This window comes from Nipponia nippon, unplaced genomic scaffold, assembly GCF_047370975.1.
Source record: "Nipponia nippon isolate SJK-2023a ecotype South Korea unplaced genomic scaffold, ASM4737097v1 scaffold_6, whole genome shotgun sequence".
NCBI classification, from domain to species: Eukaryota; Metazoa; Chordata; class Aves; order Pelecaniformes; family Threskiornithidae; genus Nipponia; species Nipponia nippon.
The window spans coordinates 41,244,825-41,270,157 of record NW_028262380.1 but is presented as its reverse complement, the minus strand read 5'-3'; the positions used below and the strand labels follow the sequence as shown (position 1 = coordinate 41,270,157).

The 25,333-nt window shown below is 43.8% G+C and overlaps 1 protein-coding gene across 4 annotated transcripts in view; it reads left to right on the top strand.

The window, feature by feature from the left end:
- Positions 1-19,347: 19,347 nt before the first annotated feature.
- GALNT7 (polypeptide N-acetylgalactosaminyltransferase 7) overlaps positions 19,348-25,333 on the top strand; it is a 74,934-nt gene continuing 68,948 nt past the window's right edge. For 2 of the 4 annotated variants that reach the window (XM_087737775.1, XM_087737776.1), the window contains exon 1: positions 20,016-20,141. In XM_087737775.1, coding sequence (XP_087593901.1) covers positions 20,016-20,141 — 126 coding nt within the window. Of the gene's footprint in view, positions 19,421-20,015; positions 20,142-25,333 lie in introns of those variants that run through there. The other 2 variants (XM_087737778.1, XM_087737777.1) reach the window with 2 other exon arrangements.

The window sequence follows — 25,333 nt, the reverse complement described above, 5'->3', positions numbered from 1 at the left end:
ACAAACTGCCCCAGCTGGGTGGGAAGGAGACATATCTGTGCGCTCCTGGTCAGCAGCAAGGTCTGCTCCTCAGTTTTGAAGGGCGATTGGAGTGACCTTTTCAGCTGGAGGCCTTGGGGAGAGGAAGCAGAAGAGGGTCTCTGGTGGGGTGTTTATGTTTGGATTACTCTAGTTAGACTCCTTTCTGGCTTTTGAGATAAGGGGGCGAAAAAAAATTGGGATTTTTTAAATTTTTTTTTCCTTTGCCTACAGGATTCTTAAGTGACCTTCATCACTGTCTTAGCTAAATGTGTCTCCTGATTTAGATCTAATAAGCTTCTACTTTAAGTAAATGCCAGGGTAAACTTTCATTCTCGCAGGGGGAAGTACAACTGACAGGTAGAAGGAAAGTAGCTCCCAACAGACAGGCAGGCAGACAAACAAGTGGGAAGAGCTGAGAAGGCACAGCCAGGAGACTAACCCCAGCGGCGGTACCTGCAAGCTAGTAGTAACTCATAGCCCTTTGCCAAAGAACTTGGCTTGGTAGCTACTGCCTGAAGTAGACTAGAAGATGGACACTGTATCCAGATGACTTGGTTATCCTCATCTCCTCAGTGCTTCCCAGAACCCAAACTGAGAGCAGGAAGCTGCTCATCAGTGGGCATCCCCCTGAAGCACCTCCTTAGGCCACCCTACACGCTTCAAGTGGACCCAGGAGGGTCTATGCTGGCACCAGCAGCACCACCAGCACAGGGGGCTTTAGTTGGGGGAAACTGCTGCCACCTGCACAATCCCATACGGCAACAGACCATGCCAAAGGGTATATAAAGCTGAGATTCACTCTCAGGTTTGGTTGGTGGTTTTTTTTTTTTGGAGCTGTTTTGCTTCAGGGGCTCCTGTTTGTACCTCCTGATTAGTGACCAGCTGTGGCTCTACCATCTTCATGCCAAGAAACCTGCATTTGAAGCCTTCTGAGAAGATATGACCCTGACTCTCCAAGCACTGGGACGCACAACTGAAAGGAGACTGTGCCAACCCAAAATCAGGTCAGTGACTAAACTATTCAATGTTGGCAAGTCAAGTGTCAGTACCATGAGGGAGCTTATAAAGACATTTGCAGTTGTTGCTTAGACCTGAGAGCAAGAACTGTCTATTTCACTGTTTCTGAAATAGCAGCGGGGATGAGGAGGAAAAGGTGGGGAGATAGGGGTGGGTGGGAAGACAGAATTGCAATGTGATCCACTGGGAATGTAGATTCTTTTTGCTGCTAAAAGCTTACGAATGTGGTACCAACAAGGCACACTAGCTGACTGGCACACGGGTCTTGAATAACCATGGACATAGGGCTATAAAAATTCATAGCAAACTGCATTTGCTGGTTTCAGTTTATTTCTTTTAAACAGCATGGTACAAAACCAAGATCTGTGGCCCTGACATTTTAGGAGCTCTAACCTGCTTTTCAACTCTAGCTTAAGAAATTACAGCCTGCCATATCTGCACACTGGCCGCTTGGCAAGGATGATGGTGCAACATGTGCCTTGTTGAGCAAAGGCACAATGGCATTGCTCCCCATCCCACCTGGCTGTCAGCATGCCCACTGCTGTTTGTGTCGCTGCTGTCCTCGCTGCCATTTCTGCTAAGATAAGAAGACACTTTTTTTGAAGTATAGGCAACACCAGCAGTCTCTTAGGCTGACAGGCAACATGGCATGGCCTAGGCAAGCTACACAATGGAAAAAAGGTAGGTTTATGCGTATTACCTGGCAGCATATCTAGGGAAATGTGATGCTGTGTGGCAGGTTAGCAAACATTTCTCACGTAACTTTTTGTGTGTGTGTGTAATTAGAAGAGAGTTTAGTACTCTGTTAAAAGCTTTGAGTACAACGTCCTGCCTTTTCCCTTTTTCTAGCTTTTGCATTAAGAAATGCAAAGTACTAGAAGAGCATGTGTTGATTTAGGAGCTACTGCATTCCAACTTCCAGTAAATGAAAAGCAAAAACCAGAAATTTCATGTCCTTTGTGCTAGCTACTTTTGGTATAGGGGATGTTGCTGAACTTTCATTCCATGCAAAAAATCTTTCCCTTGCATCAGTCTTTCATCTGACCCATTACTGAGACAGTCTTCAGCTACTTTACTCTTAAAAGGCTGAAGCTGTGGTGATTCTCAGGACAGACTTGTCAATGCATATGTGAAGAAATTAAGGACAGTCTAGCTGTGAATAAGGTCTATAATATTTTCAGTTCCCCTGAGAGCTTCCATCAACTTAAACCTAGAGTAAAATATTTCCCTTTTAAAGCGCATGTTTGAAGCAAGGTGAACTAAACATTTTTCTATTAGTTGTCTGTCACAAAGTTCTTTACTTGGTGTTTGAGCATAGTGGTTGGCATATGCAAATATTGCAGCTCATTTTTTTAAAAAAGCTTAAGTGTTATATCAGTAATAAAGAAATATCAGTTTGCATTTCAGATGAAGAGACAACGATCTATCACAAAATATTTACTCTACACAGAAGAGCAGCAATTTACGGACAATTTAACAGCACTCTAAGACTTTTTTTTTTTTGTCAGTATGTATATACATTTAAAGCTTACAGCTTTGCTTTTAACTAAGGTTTTCATTTGTGTGTGAAGTAATTTTCTTTAAGTAAAAGGATTAGATTTTGACCGGCTCATATCTTTGAATTTATATTCTTCCAAAAGCAGTAGTGATTTAGATCCAAGTTTTTATAGCATGTGGCATATAAGGCATGTTTAGCTTCTTGTGGAGTTTTTTAGTTGGGTTTTTTTTGTTTGTTTGGTTTTTTTAATAGATCATAGTCTTTATTCTCTTTTCTGGAGAGGGTTAACAAGATCGTAAGTGTTCTGCTTTTAAGCAAGGTAGAAAACCTAACCTCTTTGCCTTTCTTAGTTTAGTGGTCTTAGATCATTCACCAAACAGGAACATTTTCCCTGAGAATGGATCTTAGTCCTTCTCTTTCTCTCTGGCTCTGAAAAAAAAAAAAAAAAATCATGATCTCATTGATCAGATGGAGGGGAGAAAACCTTCCCATGCCATCCATTTTTCCAAAGACCATATAGAGGTAATGATAAGTGAGGGGAGGAAGTGGCAGGGTGTAAGAAAGGATAGGAAGAGCCCAGTCAATGCACAGCCCTCGGGCAGACTCTTGCAGTCCCTTGGTCTCGCTGTGTCGTGTGAGCAGAGTGAACTGGCGCAAGGGAGTTTTGTACTGCTGTCGTTAGAGTGCAGCTGGTCCCAAAGCTGTATTGCAGGCCTCTCTTTAAGCTTTATTGATTGTAATGGCAACAGCTGTGTACGAGGACCAAATATGAGCTTACTTGCATGGAGACGTTCCTGTAAGTGAAGCCAAACCCCAGCGAAGACATTTGGGCTCCGCAGTGCCGGACAGTTTGTGAATCTGCAGCTGCTCACGCAGTGGGGGCAAGGAGTCCACTATTCTTAAAGAAATACAGTTTACAAGGAGAATATCTCTTGGGGCTTGGCTTCTCTCCAACAAGATGGAGCTCGTGAAGAATGAGAATAGGAAACTGTTGCATGGTTCGGTGTCACACGTACAAAAAAGTGACAGTAATGTTTGGTTTGTGCGAACAAAAAAATGTTATTTTGTCTGAATGGCTGAGGCAAGAGGGACCTTGCTGTCTGCACAGGCAACTTTCCTAAAAGGTAAAGTTTTCTAGGTGGTTTTAACTAATTGGGGTTTTTTCTGCTTGTCGTAAATGAAGAACATGGTGTGCTTGACAGGGAAGGAAATGTTAACGCCACCTGCTTTTGAAAGGGCCACAGGATACTCCATTGGCCCAGCAGAGAAGCGAAGGGGCAGCTGACAAACGCCAGTGTGGGTGCCAGGGCTCCCCGGAGCTGTGGGGTCTGCTCTGGAGACAGCAGGCGCAGGAGGAGGTCCCCACCTTCCCGGTGGGAAGGCTGCTTTAACTCCCCTTGCAGGGTATGCCACCGCCCACCATGCTGAAGCACACGCTCTCAGGTCACAGTGAAGTTAATTAAGTATAGAAGAGCTCCCAAAATAGACCTTTTAAGTTAAAAAATTCACAAAAAAAGTAATTTGCTCCATAAACTGCATAGTTATCTACCTGCAGCAAAGGATGCCATGTCAGATAACCCAGGCAGCATATAAATATATATCTCCTTATGATACCTGAAGGCTTCACCTAATTGCTGTCTTACTTGTGGCAGCGATGCCTCAGAAGAAATTCCCCAAACCTTTTGATTGGAGCAGGGGCCCTGGCTCCCACTGCCATAGCAACAGAAGTCCTCCCTGCTGGCAAAGCCAGACGAGTCCAGAAAAGGTCACCGGAGACCTTTAGAAAGCCCGGGAAGCTTTATCCTCAAAGAAAGAGGAAGAGGCAGAACCCTAAACCTGGAAAGACAAAAGAGTTTGCCAATGGCAAGCATCCCAAATTCACCAGTTTACCTCATAAAGCATATTCTTAGTGTGTTTGCATTGACTTTAGGGCTATTTGAGCTCTCAGTCGGTTTTGGGGGGGAGTTAGGGGGGGTGATAGGGCTTGGGGAGCGAGGATGGGAAGATTGCGCTTTTCTTTAGTTGTCATGGCTAGAAGTTATTCATAAAGCTGCAAGAACTAAGGGCCTATGGAAAAAGCCCCAGAGGTGCAAGAGCTGGCATCAAAAAGGAGAAACATATCCTTCCTTTGGCTTGTTTTCTGCACTCTCCTGATTCAGCGAGTGGCAGAGCAGCTGTAAAACACAGCACGCTGCTTTCAGGGACCCTGGTTACAGTACCAGGTCTGGCATCGTAAGAGACAGCTTAGTCCTAGGTTGTAAGAGACAGCTTAGTCCTACTGCTTACGACAGGCTGAATTTGTGGGAAATGTTGGGTCCGTGTACCGGGTCCAGGCAGGATCATCCTCTGGTTGGAAAGCTTTTTAAAGAATTACAATTTTTGATGCATCCTGTCATGCTTAAGGCTGTATATGATTGCAGGAGTTCACTCTTGTGTGCTTAAAGCATTTGTGTAACATTTCCTTAAACCTGTATAAACTATAACTGAACATCTGATGATAAGTATTTCGAAAGAAAAGCATTTTTCTACCCAAAGGTGAATTAAGACTGCTGGGGTTAATACAGGGAAGAGGCTGAATGCACAGCAGCAAATGCAGCCTGGCTCGCTGACCTGAAACACTGCACTGGCCAAGGAACAAAAGCCTGACTCTGGTCTCCTTTCCTTCGCCTCTCCTAAAGAGGCTATGCCAAGTAACTTCACTGGGCAGCAAAATGAAGCAAAAAAAGACACACACACCCCCATCCCTCTGTATATAAAGAGGATAAACTACAAGGTGCTGGATGGGAATGCATATTGAGGATTCAGCCACATCCTTGCTACTGCAGCCTCCTCTACTCCCAGTGCATGCTAAGCACATAGGTGATTCTGAATGCAGCAAACATTTTCTTCAAAACAAAAACACTTTAAAATACCTACAGACCACACTTAGTGTTAAAGTTTTATTACTAAGAAGTTAAGGATTTAAAAAATCATTTAAAAGCTTGTTGTTACAAGGAAGAAATGGAGCACAGATAAGAATGAAGCCTTCTAAACACCTTAACATGTGGAAAAACTCAACAGTCTTAACTTTTATTTATGCTTTATCTTGCTGCCTGTCATTCAGCTTTTCATGTCTATCTGTAATGCATGTTTTTCTTGTAACCCTAACATTTTCCAGGGTCTTTAAGAAGTCTGCAGCTAAGAGTTTAATATTTTTTTTTCTTCAGGGAACAGTTAAATCCAATCAGTGGGTATTGCCATCTTAATTATAGAAAAGCCAATACACTTACACAGGTTTGGGCAGTGTGGAGAACAGACCCCAGCACAAGCCTTAGTACCTTGGTTATCAAATGACGACTTAGGCATGTATGTAACTTCATGATAAAAGGGTCATCATAAAGTCATTATCCCATAATCCCTGAGGAAAGGGGGGGGGGGGCAAGTGAGGCCATGCGTGAAAACCTATAGGTGTGCTAGACAGGCTTTTTTCCTTCCCTCTCTCTCTTCTGTGAGACTTGCATAGCATTCCTATTCTCCAATTATGTGTAATTATTTCACATAGCTCATTATTAACAGAATCAGCTAATTAACCAAAAAGCTGCCAATGAGGCAAAAACTTGGAACTCAAAATGTGGTTTATGGAGGAAGCAGTAGAATAATACACTTTTTTGGGATGCAAAGTGCTTCAGCACATGCTTTGATTAGCTCTGAAGAAAATAGCACGGTTTAGTTGTGCTGGGGGAGGCAGGTGAAGGAGGAAAAAACGCAACAATACATTGACTGTGCCCTGGTTCACATCAGGGAGTGCTACCCTTGGGTTTAAGATTGATGGCCGGCCCGCAACACCCAGGGAGAGCACACACAGCAGCAGGCATGGACGGAGGAGTGGTGGGGTTACCTCAGACAATGCAAATACTCCAGGATCAACCGGTGCAATCAATGAGGCCAACCCACCTTGTTTGGCACAGCCAGCTAGCCACGTGGCACGCTGGCATACCTGTGCTACAACATCAGTGGGAAAGCGAACAAAGGCATCCAGGCTTAGGCTCAGCAAACCCAACCCAAATTACTAGGTCAAGCATACTACAGGCAACAATGAGATGCTAGGCAGTCTTACTTGTCATGAAACTTGATGTGAAATAATAACACAAAGTGTAACATGCTATGAAATGTCAGGAACAATTGTGGCCGCTAAGCCAGCCTGCAAAACCCAAGCATTTTAGATTAACATTTTGGGCATTGCTAACTTGAAAAATGTGGCAAGTAAGCCTACCATTTTCGATTGGACTGAAACTTTACATGAGATATCTACAAGTTATTGCCGCTTACACTTTATGTAAGATATCTACAAGTTGCCGCTGCTTATCAGTGGAAATGTTGGTTATGCAAAGAAAGAGGATGCATATCCTGTTAAAGGAATGCCTAGTGCAAATATTTTACACATACAAATGCTAAGTGCAGACTGGAGGCAAATTGGAGAAAACTGCAGAGCATACCAGCTGCTGCTAAGGATGACACGCCCTTAGGTTATAAAGTTGAACATTAAGGTTATATGTTCACAAGCTCTTCAAGCACAGCAAGTATCTTGGAAGAGAAAAGGGTAACCACTGTAAAGGATGCATGCTCTGAGCACAGTGTTTACAAGCCAGCAGCACAAAGAAACTGATTTTTAAAAAATCTTTTAACTCTAAAGAGTACATCTTTAAAGCAGTGCAAGGGAGTCATGCACACAAATCTCATTATTCTGAAAGCTGCTTAGAAACTTTCGCCCTTAGAGTCAACATACCACAATGCATTCAGAAGTACAATTTCAAAGAGTTACAAATGCTTCTAACAATTAGCTAATTAAAAAAAAAAAAAAAGAAGAAAAAAATAGGATTTAAAAGGATTTAAAAGGAAAGAATTACAGAGGGGTTATATGTTAAGAAGGAGGTAATTGAAAGGGATTGAGAGGGGTACAGTAGGAGGTGGATGTGGTTAAAGCATTTGCAAGATTAGTTGAAGAAAAGTCTGGTAAAACTGGAAGTAGGAAGCCAAATCCAGGGACAAATGAATATAGTTTCTTTGATGTATTTGAAGCTGCATGATTTATACGTATGCAGCATCTGGCCTGTAGACCTTAAGCATGATTGGGTAAAAATAGTGATGAAAGCTTATTAAAATACAAGTAGAAAAAAAGTAGTATATCATGCTTGATGCACAAAAGGTACTTTTATTTTCTGAGATGAAATACCCAATGGTATACCGAACAGCTGCAGGTATTTAAGCCTAAGGGGTCTTAGGGAATTAAGCAACTTAACAGTAATGGAAGCTGTGACTTGCTATGCAAGCTGGTTTATTGAAAGCAAAAATTGTCACACGATTTATTACTGCTTTAGAGATGGATTGTGAGTGTGAAACTCATTTTCAAATGTGTCCTTAATGAAGCAGGATGATACAAATGTTAAAACTTGGGGGGGGGGAGGAGTTGGAGGTGATGAGGAAAGCTCTGGCATGCAAACGATGCTGACTGTAGTTAGTGCAGATACACCTTGTGTGAAATTCCTGTGGGTTTTTTTCATCTATAGAAAACATATTGAACCTCCCAGGTAAGTAGGTTGTGCCTCAACTTCTTTCAGGATTAAGAGACTATAAGTACTTGCACCAGCCTGTAGGCGCTCTAGTAGCAGACTGGACTAGTCTGTGCCAGGCACTGAGCACACACGGGACAAAGATACACAACAGAGAGTGTACAAAGCAAAAAGACAGCAGAGAAACGTAAATAAAGAGCTGAACCAGGTCAGCACGGCAGTACCCAAACTTTGTACTCCCCTTGCTGTGCTGCAGAGCTCCCAGGATCTTTTTGCATTTTGCATACTGAAATTTCAAAACCAGAAGGTAAGGGAATCTCTGTCTTGACGTTAAGCAGACTCATTTCTGTGATGACTCTTATTTCATTTTCGTTGCTTTGGTGAGCCAGTGCCATGTTCAGAGCACTGTCAGTGTTGAGGAAGAATAGACAAGCACTGAGAGTTTCATGGTCATAAAAATAAACACTGTCAGCAGGATACATAAAATAATGTATTGAATTTGAAACGTGACATCACAGGAGATTGAAGAAAACCAGATGCATCTCCTAAGGGTTTCAAGACAGATCGACTTACATAATGCCATTCTTTAGCTAGGTAACTTTAATAAATACAATAGGACAGAGCGGCAGATCTGGTATAACCAGCAACGGACACCAGATCTTTATTATGTCAAAAGAAACAAAAAAAGCACCATCTTTTCTACCTCGGTACGAAACTCATCATCATGATCATCCCCAGAACCGCTGAGCTTATACTTGGTGGAAAGTTGGGTGTGTTCAGACAACTACGTGAAAATTTGCCAGCTTGATTTCTGCCCCTTCTTTAGAGTCCTGGTGTTGGTACATTTAATACAAGGACTGTTGTAACGAAGGCATGTGCTGCTGTGCAGCTGTGAGGTACCCCGAAGTCATGAACTTGGGCAGCATACAGGTGCTTGCTAAGGACTTTGCCCTTCAGAAGTTCTTGAATGGTGAGAGACACTTACTGAATGCATCTGCCTATTCTTTGGCTTTTATACCAGGTCTCGGGATTCATCAGTGGCAGGCTGGTATTACCATGAAGTGCTGGAGGCTTGTTTGATCACTGTGAGAAAGTTCTCCCACGCCTGCAAGTAGCAGGGAGAAGGCTGCAACACCAGAAGCTTTAAAAAGGTCTGGATTTTTCTTAGCCTGTGTAGTGAGAGTAGATGCTGATGCTATCGCTGTTCCTCTCCGTGCTCCATGGGGCGGGATGAAACACTTCCCTTCAGAATGGAGATTATTGCGGATACTTGAACAGAGAGAATCGTTTAACTCTACCCAGATAACAGACCAGGAAACTGGAAATCCTAGTATCAAGGCTGGAGCCTGATGAGGAACTTCTATTGTACGAAACAGTCATTTTTTTGAGGGAGAGGAAAGAATGACAGACTAACAAAAGGGCAGTAGCAGGAAAGAAAGGATTTGGTGAAAGCTTTGAATGATCAGAGAGGACACCACTATCAGATGAAGCAATTTCTGGGAGGCATACAATGAACTGTTTTAATTTTTCAACAACAATTCAAGCTGTGCAGCCACTCATAAAAACATAAAAGCTCTTTTAAGATAATTGCATGCATTTTACATGTACTATATGCACTTACTCTTTCAGAGAGTGTAAGGTATTGATCACTCCTGCCTAAGTTAATAGTGCATCTCTGTCTGGATTGCAAAGCAATAACTACTTATTTAATTAACTTCCATACGTATTACAAGGCAAATTATGCCTAGAGAGCCTAAAATGCAGATTTTTGAATGTAGGGAATTTTTAAGTTAACTTGACTAATACACTTTTTGAATAACAACTTCGTGTTGTTCTGCTATGTACAGGGCAATAACACCCAAAGTTTAGAGCCTGTATAATGTACACAAATAACTCCCCTTTTCAGTGCCCATCTATCTCTGTCTCATCAAGCTGATATGGAAACAACAGTTAACTCCAAGAACTGCAACTTTCACTAATAGTCTACAACCTGCTCAGCTACTTGAGGCTGATGAATTTGAGAGGCTGGTCAGAAAAAAGTGGTGAAAATTTAGTAGCCTCATGGGCACTGTACATGATGGGGAATGAGGAGGTTAGAGAGCATTTTGGTGTCTTCATATTGCTACCACCACCAAACCACAGTTTGTACAGTGTTTGAACTGAGTGATGAAGCACAAGAAGGGGTAAAATCCCTAAAGCAAAAGGACAAATATGCTATAATCTCTCAGTAACTGTACTCTGTCCCACACCACCAAGCTTATTTTGGTATCTTACTTAATGCATAGCATCAGGAAGCCCATCGCTGTTAGAAACACTTGTACAAATTTAGTTCATCCATCAGCTCTGAATTCAGCTGCATGACCAAAACCCAGGCAGAGCCTACCTGCCTTAGGGCACACTGTTGCTGCATGTGCTTGTAGGACTCAGATGCAGCCAGAAACATGGGCCATGATGAAAAAGATGAGAGTCCCTCTCCTATGGTGAAGTCCAGTATCATAGTAGGGGACCTTGGTGGACGAGCATTGTGAATTGTGATGGCTTACACTAACTTGGAATATTATTAATATCGCATCACCAGCCTGTGTGCATTTTTTACCTGTCAAAATGACATTATTTTATTACCTACCTGTGAGTTCATCCTAAAACATTAAGTGCGAGACAGCGGGATTTGGCACTTTCACAGCACGGGCTATGTAATGCAATACATCTGTATGTACTTTTGCTGCAGGTGCACTCATCCTACATCTAAGAAAATCTGCTTTCCTGCTTTGAATGTGAGCTAAAACATAAGATGACTTCTAAAACACAGTATGTAGACATGACGCATGTTAATGCAGGTATCAACTGACCCATGACCATACATTTGAAGGGCAGGTAAACCTTAATGCAGGCAAAACTCATGGTTGATACTGATTTGACTATTTCTCAAATGAAATTTAAAAAAGAAGTTTTTCAATATGGATTGTTTTAATGCGTTGGTATCAAGCATTTATGAGTAGCATTTCCTGCTTTAGTAATCAACTCACATAGCGAAGAAAAACATGTGAAAAATCTGCATCTTATTTACATTTGTAATATTACATAATTCTGAAGGTATCAGTAAAAGCATTTAAATGAGGATTTTGACAACAGTGCTGTACCAAATGCAGTGACAATCCTTTTGATGTTTAAATAAAGGAGATTGTAAGGACATAATTTGAAAAGCTGAGGGTGGAGTTAAAAAGCATACCTCGCCCACTACAAAAATGTCTGTGCTGTTCTTGGCCTATGTTTTAAGTGCATATTAATAGATCTCCAATAACAGGTATTTCTTGTTCTGCAAGCACAAGCAATAAATTGTCTTGTGTTCTAGTACTTTATCATTAGCTATAAAAAAAAAAACATCTGTGCATACTAGATGAATGCATGTTTATAGATCATTGATTTCAAAAGTCACAATACTTTGCCCTCAAGATGCAAACGTTGTTCTTCTTGAGACACCCAGCACCTTGCATAATTGCATATAAATTTAGTGTTGCTAATTAATGCTTTATTTTTAGTACTGTGATTCTGTGCATCACTATTGTGATATACAGAACATGAAAGCAGTGTATGCTTAGTTCAATAAACACGCTGGATTATTTTTTTATTTGTCACCGGTTGTGTATCCACTGCTCCACAGTGGCAGCTCATCTTGATTTAAGCACCTGCCTGAGCTGACAAGTATATTTGCAAACTGTTTATGTAATTCTGGTAATAGCCACGGAAGATTGTAGACTACAAAAGTGGACAAATACAACGCAGCCCCTTAACTTCTCCTGAGCTGCAGCAGGCTTTCAGGTGACGTTCTTATTTATTTTACAGCTCTCCTCTATTTTCTGGTCTTAATTTGATTAAACACCTTGTATACACATTTGGCTTAGAGAAAGAAAAAAATATGTGATTCTTTTGAATAGCAGCGTCAGGTTTAGAGTTGAGGAGGCCATAGCTGGTAACTTTTATCCTAAAACCAAGGAGGGGTGTGAAATCTTGGTTCTATTTAAATCAGTGGCAACATTCCACTAATTTCAAGTGAAGGTATTCACCCCTACTAAATACTTTATAACCTAAGGGCTCTATAAATTGTTGCATAAACATTACATAGTTAGACTATGAAAAAACCCCACCCATTTGCCTTCAGAAGAGGGAAATTCCTCACCTAAGGTAAAAATCTTTGCTGCCAGGTTTCCGTGGAGAAGCTGACAGAGGTAATCCAGCAGTGACGGAATATTCTGGGATTAATTAGATGTGGCCTAGATACACACCAGAAAGCATTAGAGCTGACCTAAATGTTGCGAGGAACAGTGCCTCTGTCTCCTCCTTTCTGTTAATCAACCCTGACGCCAAAGGCTTAGCAGGGCAAGTTTGAAGAGAGCATTTGGATATAAGCCTGAAAGAGGCAAATTGTTACATTAATTTTTATTTGTACAATAAGTCTGCTTATTTAAATCTAAAATGTATGGAAAACATGTTTTAGCTTCCTGTATCTTGTAGGTTAATAAGAAGCCAACCAGGTTTTTCAAGCAGTTAGCCAAGAGTCTACAAAAGCCCTGCTCTGGATCACCATGCTTTAACAGAATACAAAGTTTTCCTATGGCTTCTACTTTGTCCCAAAGCACCATTTCAGGGGGAAAAAAAACCAATTAATTACACAGATGCTGTGTTCATTTTCAGTTATATTCCAATATGTCAAAGTTGTTGATAGTAAACGAGGAATGGAATCAACTTCACTTTGGCCTAAGGTTTACAGGAGCAGCTTTCATTACTCAAAAGGTCAGGGAATGGGAATAAGAATAAATCAGTGATTCTTCAGTTTAATTTGAAATAATGTGAATTGGAACAGTCTTCTGCTTTATAAGCATGCTTTTCAAGTTGCAACCAGTGAAATAAATAGATTTGTTATTTTTTTAAAGCACAAAACTGTAAATTAATCTTTTCCCACTTACTCTGTAAACTCCAACTAACTTCTAAACCTAAAGTATGTTCCTGAGTTGATCAAACTGCTCAGATTTAGTTAAGCCAGTATTAAAATAAAAGTACAATCCAGAGATCTGCTTTCTGCTAATTGCATGCACCTGGGATTTTAGAAAATTTTTGGTTTAATTAGAATACTCAGCCAATTAGTTTTTAAGTCATTGCAGTTATATATTAGAAAAAGGGGGTTGAATGGCAGTGAATTGAGAGATCTGGAAACCCACAGTGTTTGAAGATGGATGAGATCCTGCCATTGTCACTATTACTTGTCACAGGTGACTAAAAAGCAACAGAGTTCAGCTTGCCAAGATGATGACTTTATTACAGTTCTTCACCTTTATTTCAAAGCCTTTTTTGACAGGTCTAGGAATTTTCTTCTCTTAAGTTTTTTTGGTTCATTTTTTTTTTGTTTAACTTTCAGTTTGGGAAAAGGATGGAAAACATACTCAAAAAAAAAAAAAAAAAAATAATTGGAAGATGTATCTGTATTGATACCTGAGCTAAAACTGTACAAGCTGGAAATTGTTTAATTCATATCAAGTAAGGATATCTGCATGTAACTTGGGACCTGAGAAAAGGGAGAAACTTCCACAAAATTATACATCTGCATGTTGTACTAAAGCCCTTATGAAATCTATTTCATTATGATTCTATTTAGTAAAAGACTTGAATGCGTGCAGTGTTATGATCCAACAGCTGCTATTGCCTGCAATTCCACAAGCAATTCCCACAAAACATGCTTTTTATAACAGAATCATTTCATTGAATTACTAATCAATATAACTTGGTGTCAGATCATACATAATAGAAATAATCTACTGTTTAAGAATTTATCTCCAAATAGCAGCTCAGTAAGAAAAGAGGCTGCTCAGCACCCTGATGTTGGTTCTCAACCACTTGCAATATCGAACTTACAGCTTATGAAATCTGCAAAGAAATAAGAAAGCTCAGAGCTGTCTGGCAATGCTTTTATGATTCATTGCTACTAAGACTCTCAACTTCCAGTTATCAATTTGTGATGGAGGCTCTGTACCACAAACTTTAAACTACTAATGGCAATAGTCTTGCTGTCGTTTTCTGCTGCAGACACCTTCCCCATTCCCCAGGCATCCAGGGACCCCAGTCTGAAAACCAGAGTGTAACTTATCTCTGTGATGTTATTCAGCTTCTATTATTTCAATGTTAATTTATAAACCTATCTACTGGACTGGACTTTTACAGTAATTATTAATTGACCGTTTATGTATTTATGTAAAATGGGGCAGACTCCACTTTCTGAAATAGTGTTTTGCTCACTTATCCTGTGGCTAAGTTAAGAAACAACAAAAGATACTTGGTTTAGGGACTAGGAACTGTTGCACATCCATGCTTTTCTATACATCAACTTTTGAGTGTCTTTTTTGATTTGTCTATGAAGCTTCAAAGGGATTTATCCTGTTCAGATTTGACACGTCGACTTTATTTAACTTATCCAACGCTTTATAAATGTTTAGTATCTTCAGTGGTTAGGTTTTGTTTAATTTTGAACAACATAACAGAATACATCCTGAAGAAAAAGCTGTCAAACGTATTGAAGGTTTATAGCCAATATAGCAGGTATGATACTGAATTGATAATACCCAAGTTACCAGTTATTTGTTAGACTATCAACAGTTTATCACTAAATAGTGAAAGTCCACAGAAATATGAAAATCTAATTAATTTATAGCTGTAGAACGTTCCATTTTGTACCTCAAAAGCACTGTGGATCTTGTTCAGACTGACAATTTCATCGAATTAACTCCACTAATTTCCTGTATTTTAAAAGTTTTTTGAAAAGTAAATCAGCATCTGAAATGTGGGTGTTTACACCATTCATTTTTTCAGCATAACAGAAATTGCAGCAACCTATTTCAATTTTCTCTGCCCTAGATTCAGGAAATGATGCAAGTTAATTTATGTTCGAAGTGCTCAGAAATATGACGCCTTGGAAAAGGATATTTTCCGGACCTGAGATATATGACTACTTATACTTGCATCTGGCTCAAAATACAGGTGAGAATTCCTAAACAAAGCCATTTAAAATATATATTTTGCTTTTACTTTTAAAATGGCAAAACCATGCTTAGAATCATTCCAGTTCTCTTCAAACTTAAATGAAACACCCACGTAACAGACCATCCCATCCACTATTTTAACGAGATCTAAATCTGTCGAGGACTGTCAACACTCATCACAGTGTGGATATTTTGAGGACTTGCAAATCCAAAACAAGTTAAATTTCTTTAGGCAAAAGCCGTATTAATAATACAACATCATTCACAAACGTCGATTGGTACTCAATACCAGAAAGTGCAGCTGAGAAATAATACATAGATTTTTTACAATCCAGTCTTCAGGACATAGGCAGAATCCAGCCCAGTACAAAATAATGAGCTTGCTTACTGTTGTTGTGTGGGAAAAGAGGACCTAGAGGTGATATTGCGGGAGGAAAACCGACTAAGTAGGCATGACAGGAGTATGGGGGCTGAATATAATGACAGGAACTTCATAACATGTTCTTCATAAAAGTGACAGGAAAAGCAAAGGAGGCAAACTGCACTCTGCCAAAAGCATCCATTCAAATCCTGAAATACTGAAGGAAAATTTTTGGTAGGACACGCATTGCTAAACCTCTGGCTTAAAAAAAGAAGGATAAATGAGAATTGCAGGAAGAATGGTACTAAAGACTAGAGATCATGAACACAAAACAATGAAGATGAAGCACATCTCAGTCTAATTTGCAAAAGCATGTATCTTAATACGTACTTCAGTTCCTTTTTATCAACTCTGAAGTTAAATACACACACATTGTAAATATTTAGTGTCTAGCTTTATCTCCATCAGAGTGTATGCCAAACTCTGCCCTTCTGGATTACTCCAAGCAGCAACCACCTTGCTAACCCAGAATCTCCCTGCGAATCCCTCAATGCTGGGGACAGCGTCAGGAGGGAGTATGAGCCTGTTTAACAGAAGTTAAGGTAGGTCTGGCCAGGCTTCTCCAGCCACACCTTCAGCTTCTACCTTCTCAGATGCAAACTCGGGAAGGAGCGTCTTGGATTCCACCCGGACACCCCGGGATTTCAATATGCAGAACTAATAGATCTGCCGTAGTGCTAATACACTACATGAGTTTTTCCGTAGGTGTCAATGGCCAGCTTGCCTTAGATCCAAAGTAGCAATATGGAAAACTGCATAAGCTTCGTTCAGAGATGACCACTTAAATGCAAGTAGCCTTAGAAATGCTGACAGTGGAGTAAGGAAGGTCAGGAAAAGGGATTGCATGGAGCTGGAAGTTTTCACTGGAGCAGAGGGGTTGCTTGTGTTGAGGGTACTCAGTTTAGGAAAGCAAGTTACTGTCTGCCAGCTGGCATTTTCCAGCACTTTCTTCTTTAATCAAAGCATGACCAAGTTTGCCGTTACATGAAGCCTAGAGTATATCACGTAGTGAAATACTGCACTAAACGAAGTGTTGGTAGTTAATTCCAGAAACTTCTAAGGAAAGTGAAATTGCTTGAGGTCTACAATCCATTGCTAATTTCAAAGAACTTATTTACACGAAAAAAAACCCACTTGTGTTTTGTGCTCACTGCAGTTAGTAGAAAGAGAAGTTGGTCTCTGACTTGCAGATTTTACAAAAGAGATCTATGTGTTGATGGAAAAAAACCCACAGATGAGCAAAATGAGGGGTTTTATGTATAGCGAAGCCTTTACAGCAGCTTATTGTATTACAGAACTTTGTACTACGTGACTTTCATCTTGACGCAATAGTCTATAGGAATTTCCTTTCAAACGTTGCGTTAATGAACAAGCAGAGTGCTTTACTGTGGCCAAATATTCGGGAAGAGTTAAGAGGCATATCCAGATCCTAACACTTCTCCAATGCAAGCAACTGCATGAGATTTTGACATTTGTTAGTGACCTTGCTCCAGACACCATCCCCCAAATCCCCAGCAATAAGGCAACTGCATGGCTTAGGGGATTGGTAATCGGATACTTCACCTCCAGGTCATTGTAGGTCTCTGGTTCAAGAGCAGCAAGGCTTTGTAATGACTTAAACACCATTGGATATTTATTTGCAGGCATATGGAGAAGTGAACATATGATTTCCATGCAGCAAGCAGTAGACACGTCCACATATAGATACAAACATTATGACAGTTGCCAGTCTGTTAGAAACGCTTGAATGACAGAATATCGGTCTAACACAGGTTGATTAACTCCCTAATAACAGTCAGGATTGTGCCTTGTTTTATTGCTGGCTGGGTAGTAAAAGCACCATGGTTTAGACGGTATTTTGCGACAGAGAGGCAAAAATCTGTGTTTTAACCCTCTCTCTCTCCCTCTCCAGGTCGTAAAAGACTTTTAAAAGTGGGTTTGAATGTTACTGGAGACAAACCAAAGCCAACTTTAATTTGAACTTTTTGTCTTAGCTGGTATGAATTCAGCAAGAGCGAAAACATGTTCTGCAGGAATTTTTAGGCACTTTACTACATAGGAGAAACTATACGTGCAGAATTTGAAACTTCAACGCGTCCTTCATGAGGTTAAAACTGAAAAAAACTACTTCCAAGGTCAGTATTAACCTGATACTTCTGGAGTCAGACTGTATGGCCTGTGTACGGGGAAAAAAAGGTGGATGCTGCTCCCTGTTGTGGAGGGACCAGGACAGGCAGGTGTAATAGTACAACAGAAACTTGATGCCTTCTCCAATCTCCCGTCAACGGCGCTTCCAGGGGAGAGGGGTTGGTGGGCACCCACGCCCTGTCCATTGGCCCGCACTGCCTCCCAGTGGGCATCAGCTACTTCTTCCTGGGAAAAGGCAGGGGTTTTTAAGATGCCCGGTACAGAAGCCACTGTCCTCGGACAGCTAATGGGGAAATTCACCGACAGCGAGACTTCTGGTTTCTAAATACACAACAAAACTCTTGGTCACTTTCAAGCGTGCAGCTCTGATCATCATCGTTAGCCCATGGGTTGCTGCAGAACGCAAGCCGCCATTTAAAAAAAAAAAAAAGAAAGAAAAAAAGGTTTTGGCAGGCAGCCTTACAAATGTGAATTCATGTAGTATCGACTCGCACGCAGAGGGCTCTGTCCCTGTCGCTCACCGCTTTGACAAGCAGCAGCAGCGTGGTATCACATCACATGGCTGCAGCCAGTTTTACAGTACCCTCCCTGCAGCGTAAGGGTAACTTACTTTCTCTTTTCACTCTTCAGAGCACCATCACAGGACAGTAAAAAGGGATCCTCAAAATGGAGACTAAAACAATGGGAGGATAGAGGACCCTTTGCCACAGTCAGGTCTCCAGAAAGCAGTGAAAGAAGAGCTGGAGGGAGCACTTCCCTACCTCTTTGCCCGCCTGCGGAGCTTCACAGTTTGTAGCCCCAACCTGCCTTCTCCTACTGTGCTCAGCGAGCCGAGGGATCTGCTCAGAGCCGGGCACCTCAGCTCTATGCCTTTTCCAGCAAAAATACAATCCCTCCCAGTCCTGTGCAGGTGCAGTTGTCTGCCTGAAAACAGCCACGTAAACCTTTGCGTTGAGGTGTTTGTGTGGTTACTGCAACGGCAAACAGGGAGGGGACTTTGGGGGAAATACCTCTGGGGACCCGTGGAAGTCACAGGGCCGTGCAAACACTCACAAGCATTAGAGCTGTTGCCCACGCTTTAAACGTCGCATTTGTCTACGTCTGATACCACGATCTTACAGAATGGGGGAAAAAAATCACATGTTGCTAGAGCACTTGTACAGGTTATATGAATAAACAAAGACGTCTGTGTCTAGGTGTGTCCAACTACAAAGGTCGCTTAGGTGCGGAGGGTTTTTTTTCCTCCAAAGTGATCCTGTTCAGGGTGTAATACCCTGTTTTATTTCTACAGGGCTTATCATTGAAAGTGAATGTTCGAGATCCTTGGATCTGATATCCTCCCGGTGCACACAAGAAACAGAACTGAAAAATGTCAAAGCAAGCGGGTAGCACTGAACAGACAGAACACGCAGAAGTATTGCATTGGAAGTATTGTTCTTGCATCACTCTCCTTTGTGGAGCACTCACATCATCAGGTTTGTGTATGTGCATGTGAGGCTCCTTCAAAGGAGGAAACAGGATGCTTAACTTTTAGTGCAGAAAATTAGTAACAAAATACACACAAGGGAGGGCTGATAACATCTCTGTGATCTCGTACTTAACGGGCTATCCTTCAAGAAAAATCTGTTGGCTTTCCAGTGTTATCCTGCCGAGGCTGCGGGCTGTAATTAACGGGCCCGTGCTACCCGAGCCCTCTGACAATCGCTGGAGTTAAACGTTCGCACCTGAATTTTTACAGGTCGGTGCCCCGAGCGGAGCTGCCCACCCAGCTGGGAAAACCCCAAACCCCACTCGAGCTCCTCCGCTCCCTCCCGCTTCCCCGGCGGGGTGCAGGGGCGGTTAACCCCAGCGGCAACCCGGGCTGCAGCAGGTGCAGCGCCAGCGCACGCCCGCCGCCGCCGGGGCCGGGGCCGGGGCCCGGTGCGAGGCGCCCCCGCCCCGGTGCGGGGCGGCCACGTGGAACGGCGGCTCCCGCGGCGGCGACTTCCTGCTCCGCATCGCCCCGGCCGCTGCGCCCAGCGGGGAGGCAGGCGGCGGCGGCGGCCCGCGGCGGGGGGGCTACCGGGGAGGAGAGAAAAGGGAGGGGGGGGGGAAGGAAAAAAAAAAAAAAAAAAGTTTGTACGTGCGGCGGGAGGAGAGGCTCCGCAGGCGGGCGGCTGCCGGAGAGCAGCGGCGGCCGGGCGAGGAGGGGGAGAGGAGGCGGCGGCGGGGCCGCGGCGGGCCGGGCCGGGCCGGGCCGGGCCGGGGCGGGCGGGGGGGCGGAAGCCCGGCGGTGCGCGGGGTCGCGCGCTGCGTGCGCGGCGGCGGGAGGGAGAGGGCGGGCGGGCGGGAGGATGCGGCTGAAGCTGGGCTTCCTGCTGCGCGCCGTGCTGCTGGCGGGCGGCTTCTTGGGGCTGCTGCTGCTCTGGTCCTCGCTGTCGCCCCGCGCCGAGGAGCCGGCTCCCCCGGGACGGACGCGGGTGAGTCTGCGGCCGCGCTGGGCGGCGGGGGCGGGCGGGACGAGGCGGGTGGCGGGGCCGACGCCCGGGATGTGACCGGCGGCGGCGGCGGGGGGCGACTGCCCGGGCTGCGGCCTGCGGCGCCTGCAGGCCCGAGAGGGGAGCGCGGAGCGGCGGGGCCGTCCCCCGGATCCGGCGTCCCTGCCCGGGCGGCGCCGCGCCGCGGCCCGCCGCCGCCGTGGGGCTGCCCGGGCCGCGGCGGGGCCCGGCGGCCGGTCCTCCCCGCCCCGCCCGGGGCCGCCGCAGCCCCCTCCCGCCGGGGCCGGGGCCGGCAGCGCGCCGCCGGTGTCCGCCGCCGGCGCAGTGGTGCGGGCAGTGCCCCGGCGGGGCCCGACCCTGGGACCTCCCCGCCGGCGGTGCCCCGGGCACGCGAACCGCGTGGGTCCGTGCCCCCGTCGGGGGCTCCTCCACCCCTGAAACAACCGCGCTGGCGGCAGCTGCGTACGTGTCCTGCAAAGGTCTGCCCCAGCGCCTGGGCGCAGGTGTTCCCCTCTCCCGCTCGCCCCGCCGCCACGCATCAGCTTCCTGGCCTTTTACCAGCCAAAGGGCAGGTTTTGCCAAGGAGAAGCAGCAGGTCAGGTAATTTTAAGAACAGCGCGCAGAAAGCCAAAAAGCGTTGGACTGATCGCGCAGGCGGCGCAGATCTCCCACCCCGAAATGGTGGGGTGAGGCGGGCAGCGCCTCGGCGGGAAGGGACGGTAACCTCTAGAGATGCTTCGGGAGATCAGGCAAGCAGATTTGGGGAGTGAGCCCTGCTGTGGCCTTGTATTGGTTACATCAGGTGAGAATAAGCTGTCTCTTCGACACCGGGGTCGCAGAAGGAGTCAAAGTGCTTTTTCCATTTTCTCCAGATGTTTTAGAGCTGTGGAACGTAATGGGACTTAAGGGCATCTGCTTGAAGTAAGATTAGCCAGGGTTGTTTTAATCTTGGTAAAGTCATAAAATTTTACAGTGATTATTTTAAAAAGTGATCTTTTATGATGTGTTCACTAATGATCTTGGTCCTCTCTAGCAGGCTGCTTTGAATAATTGTGGAAGGCAAGCGAGCTGACAGAATTCTTGCTTTTGAAAACTGGAAATGACTTTGGACTCCTTCAGCAGATGCTTCGTCTTCTGAAGCTGTTACAGTTTGCTGTATCTTGGCAGTTACTGCTGAGATAATAGGCCATAGCGGTGCTTTTGGAGATACACAGTTTATTAAGCAGAGAAGTTCCTGTAATCTGTTCTTCTAGATACAACATGGGCTTTTCTGTGTACAGAAAAATCTTTAGGAATTTTATTTGCATACTTCCCAAGAAAATGTCAGGCAATAAACATTTTCTGTCAAAACCAGTGGAATTACTTCTCCTGCTTAGGAAGGTGTAACAGACCTGTAAAGTGCCATCCTCTGAAAAAAAAATATATAGTTACGGTTGTGTTGATGTGTAGGGCAGTGACCATCTTCAGATGATTATTCTAGGGTGACAGCTGAAATATCGCAGCCCTACAGTGTGCATGCTGTACCAATTTATGCAGGTGCTGTAATGAATCATGCTGTCCTTTCTCACAAGCCTGCAGGCTTTCACTCGGAGACTTGAGCTGAACCCTTGTATCCGCCTCCGTTCGCGTGCGACGTCTGATGCGGACTTGGTTTCTAGCTGGTGCGCGTGGCAGTAAAGGAGTTGGAAGAGTTTTTACAGCCCAGCCCCCAATAAAGGAGCATTCTGTCTTGATTACCCCTGCCTTGACTGGAGGAGGAAATATCCACGACAGCCACCTCAGGAAATAATTCAGTCTTTGTTGGGAACAAATATAATTATATAAAGTAAACACTGTCAGAGATGAAATCTAAACAGAATATCTGGTTCATTAGCTAGATCAGCTGTTTACGTATCGTTGTGATATATGTGAGAGTGGGTAACACATGCTTCTTCATCATTTTCTGGGAAATGGTATTGTTGATACTAAACTGATGTTTTGGTTTGGACTGCTTTCCTCCTCAGAAGCTGCTCAGGTGCTGAATGCTAGTTAAACAGTAGCGAGCGGGCTTGCTACGAGCAGTGCTCCAGCATATTTCTGGGGAGCTGGCAGAGCCCAGGAATACGTCTGGAAGGTGAGGGCCTGCATATCCTGCATCCCTCTGGGCGAGGCAACGCTGACCCCGTGAGGTGGGCTCGTGTCTCGGGGTGTGCTCCCTGCCACCCCCCCCGCCACACTGGGAGACAGGCTGTGCGTTGGTGCAGTTTCGGCGTGTTGGAACTAGGAGTTTAATCGTAACCGCTTCTCTGAAATGCGCTGGTGCGCACTTTGTTCAGTTGTACAAATGTGTATGTTTGCTCTGTTGTTAGCTGCCGGAAAGTTTGTTAAGCTAAAGATAACAGAATAATTCTTCTTGTTCCTGTACAGCACCCTCCTCCCTTTGCTTGTGCTGAAAGCTCTAGCCAACAAATGTAAAATTCCTTTTCAGACAGTACCAGCCTACAACAGAGTTCAGCTTTTTATAGCTAACCTCAGGCAGTACCCTTTCCCTCTCTGCACCGTAACCCTGAGCACTTTTTAATAACACGGAGGCATTAAAGAAGCAAAGATGAAAAGTTCTGCTGTGTTGTTCTTTTTATGTTTATAACCTTGAATCTTTTCCTGCTTACAGCAGCAGACAAGAATGGGATAGACAGTAATACTGAAGATCTTGTAGTAGTGTTATAACTATGTACCTTAAAAAAAAAAAGTATATTCTCCCTTCAAATATTGTGTTATGTTTTTTCTGCTGATCTTAAAAGATTCCAGAAGATCTTAAAAGATTTCAGGAGAGGCAAGATGATTAATGTACAGAGAGTTTTCAAAGAAATGAAAGCGGAGAAGTGGCTGTTTAGGAAGAGAATGAGAGGACAGAGAGGTAATAGCAGCAATAGACAATTGGAGATAAGACCTTTTTTTCTCATAGAAGATTACCACAGACGTATATATTCACTGCTGTTGAAAGCATATTCAGAAGTTGGGGAGACAAAGCCCTTCCTCAGGTAATCTGCCTGTGGTTTCTGCAAGATACCATTTGAGGAAAGAGTGTTTGTAGGATTCGGAGGGAGAGGTTAAGTATTTATTTATCTGTATTATCAGAAATATCCAAACAGAATAAAATCGTCCTTATCCTAAAGAGCTTTTAGTTTCCAATCTAAACTGAATAGAAACAACGAAAATATATTAAGGTCTATCCTCAAGAGTCTTTAAAAGCATATCTGGTTTTGTGTAAGGACGGACGCCTGCTATCTGATAGTAAGGATTAGAAGGGTACTGAAGATTCAGGCAGGGACACTCTTGTTTATGGCTGTGAGAAAAGATGAGGTAGAATCATTGATCCAATTATTCTGTGCCTGTTGTGGGGTCTTCTGGATATTTTCCGATACCTTCTGCTCTTCTGGATCAAGGGAGAACGGTTTTGGAGCTAGCAGGAAATGATTGAGGCTGCTTATGATGGGAGGATTGCTGTAGGGATCCCAGCTGTAGTACTCGTTGGTATCCAGCAAGATGTGTCACTAATGATCAGCCTCAGAGGTACAGCCTTAAAAGCTGGTGTCATCAAGGAGTGGGTAGTACAGCAGGCAGAACCAATGGACTAAAACGGTAAAGAAAGATTCATTACTGAAAAGTTGAAAACAGTGTATTTGGAGGAGTAAATGTAGTATAGATCAACTTTAACTCTCCAGATCTGACCGATTACAAAGTGTTAAATTGACCGAAGTAGTATTCAGAGGCTTTAAAAGTTATGTATACTTGGGGTTGGGGGTTTTGTTGTTTGGGGGTTTTTTGGTTTTGTTTTGTTTCGTTTTTTTGAACAATCTGTTTAGCCTACCTGAGGCAAAGCTCAAAGTACAACTTTGCATGCCTATAGTCTATGTGGTACTAGTGTGATTAGTGGTGTCATACTTTCTCTAATCTTCACTGGAGCACTCCAAGAAGCTGATAGAAATGACCCTATTTGTTTGTCCATATGAAGGACAGTAAGAAAGAGTGTCCAGCATGTTACTAATCCCCTTCCAGAGCCTAGGAAGGTAGTAAAAGATTTGCTGGAAGTGTGTGGCTGACCTTGCACAGGTCAGAAATGTGGTGGTGAGATTGCAAAACCCGTAAAATAAATTCCCTGTTCTGCCCTCTTCTTGTGTGCAGCGAGGAGAGCTTCCTGAAATCTCGGCACGGGCTGTCTGGCCTCGTATCTGGGAACCTAGTGCTTCAGATTTGAAGCATTACAGTACTGGTGGTATTTCCCAACTTTAGCTAGCCCATAGCCACCGCACCTGAGCCACTGGTGGGCTGCTGTTGCTTTCCTTTGCCACATATTGAAGGCGTTTAATTTTCTGCGTAAGCGATGTGTTCTTAATAGGCTTTTGTTTAGGGAGTGTTTGTTTATCAACAATTCTCAGACTTTCTGGACTGGGTTCCCAGGGGGTTTTTTGTATGTATAAGTAATTGGACAACTGTCCCCTTCCTCCTACCCACCCCTAAAAGCATGCACATCTCCTACACCAGGTGTGTTCTCGGTGCTCTATAAAATTTAACAGGAGCTTTTGAGGTCACAGTCTCCCACCCTTAGACATTTATACCCACATTCCCCTGCCAGGAGAGTTAGCCGTCCTTGCTGCCAGATGTCATGGCAGCCATGCCGTAGCGAGGGAAGAACGGTTGCCCTCGGATCGGGAAGGGAGGCTCTGCCGAGGGCCCTGGTGCAGGTGGTGATTCTGGCACGTCCCTCTGGTTCAGGAAACCAGATGATGGGCTTGCAGCCGGGGCTGCGGGCCCTCGCCAAGCACCAAGTCGAAACGTTACAATTCCCACGTGGCCGCTAGAAGGTGGAGAATTTATGATGTGGAGGCGGAGGAGTTAGGGGAAAAAAAAAAAAAAAAGAAACAAAAGCTGAATGGACATTTTCTGAGCTTTCTGGTGACACCCCTTCTTCCCCACTTTAAGGACCGCTAATATCCTGTATGCCTTGGCTGGATTGTCACTGAGAACTTAATGACAAGCTGCAGACTGAACTTGAAGTGTTACTGTGGTTTAAATTAGATTCTTTGCGGTGGAAGTCCCAGCAGAAATTCTCCGCTTTCCCTTAAGGAGTAACAGCAAATGTGCTTAGGAGAGAAACCAAGATGCAAGAATTTGAACTTGATATCGTTACTGGA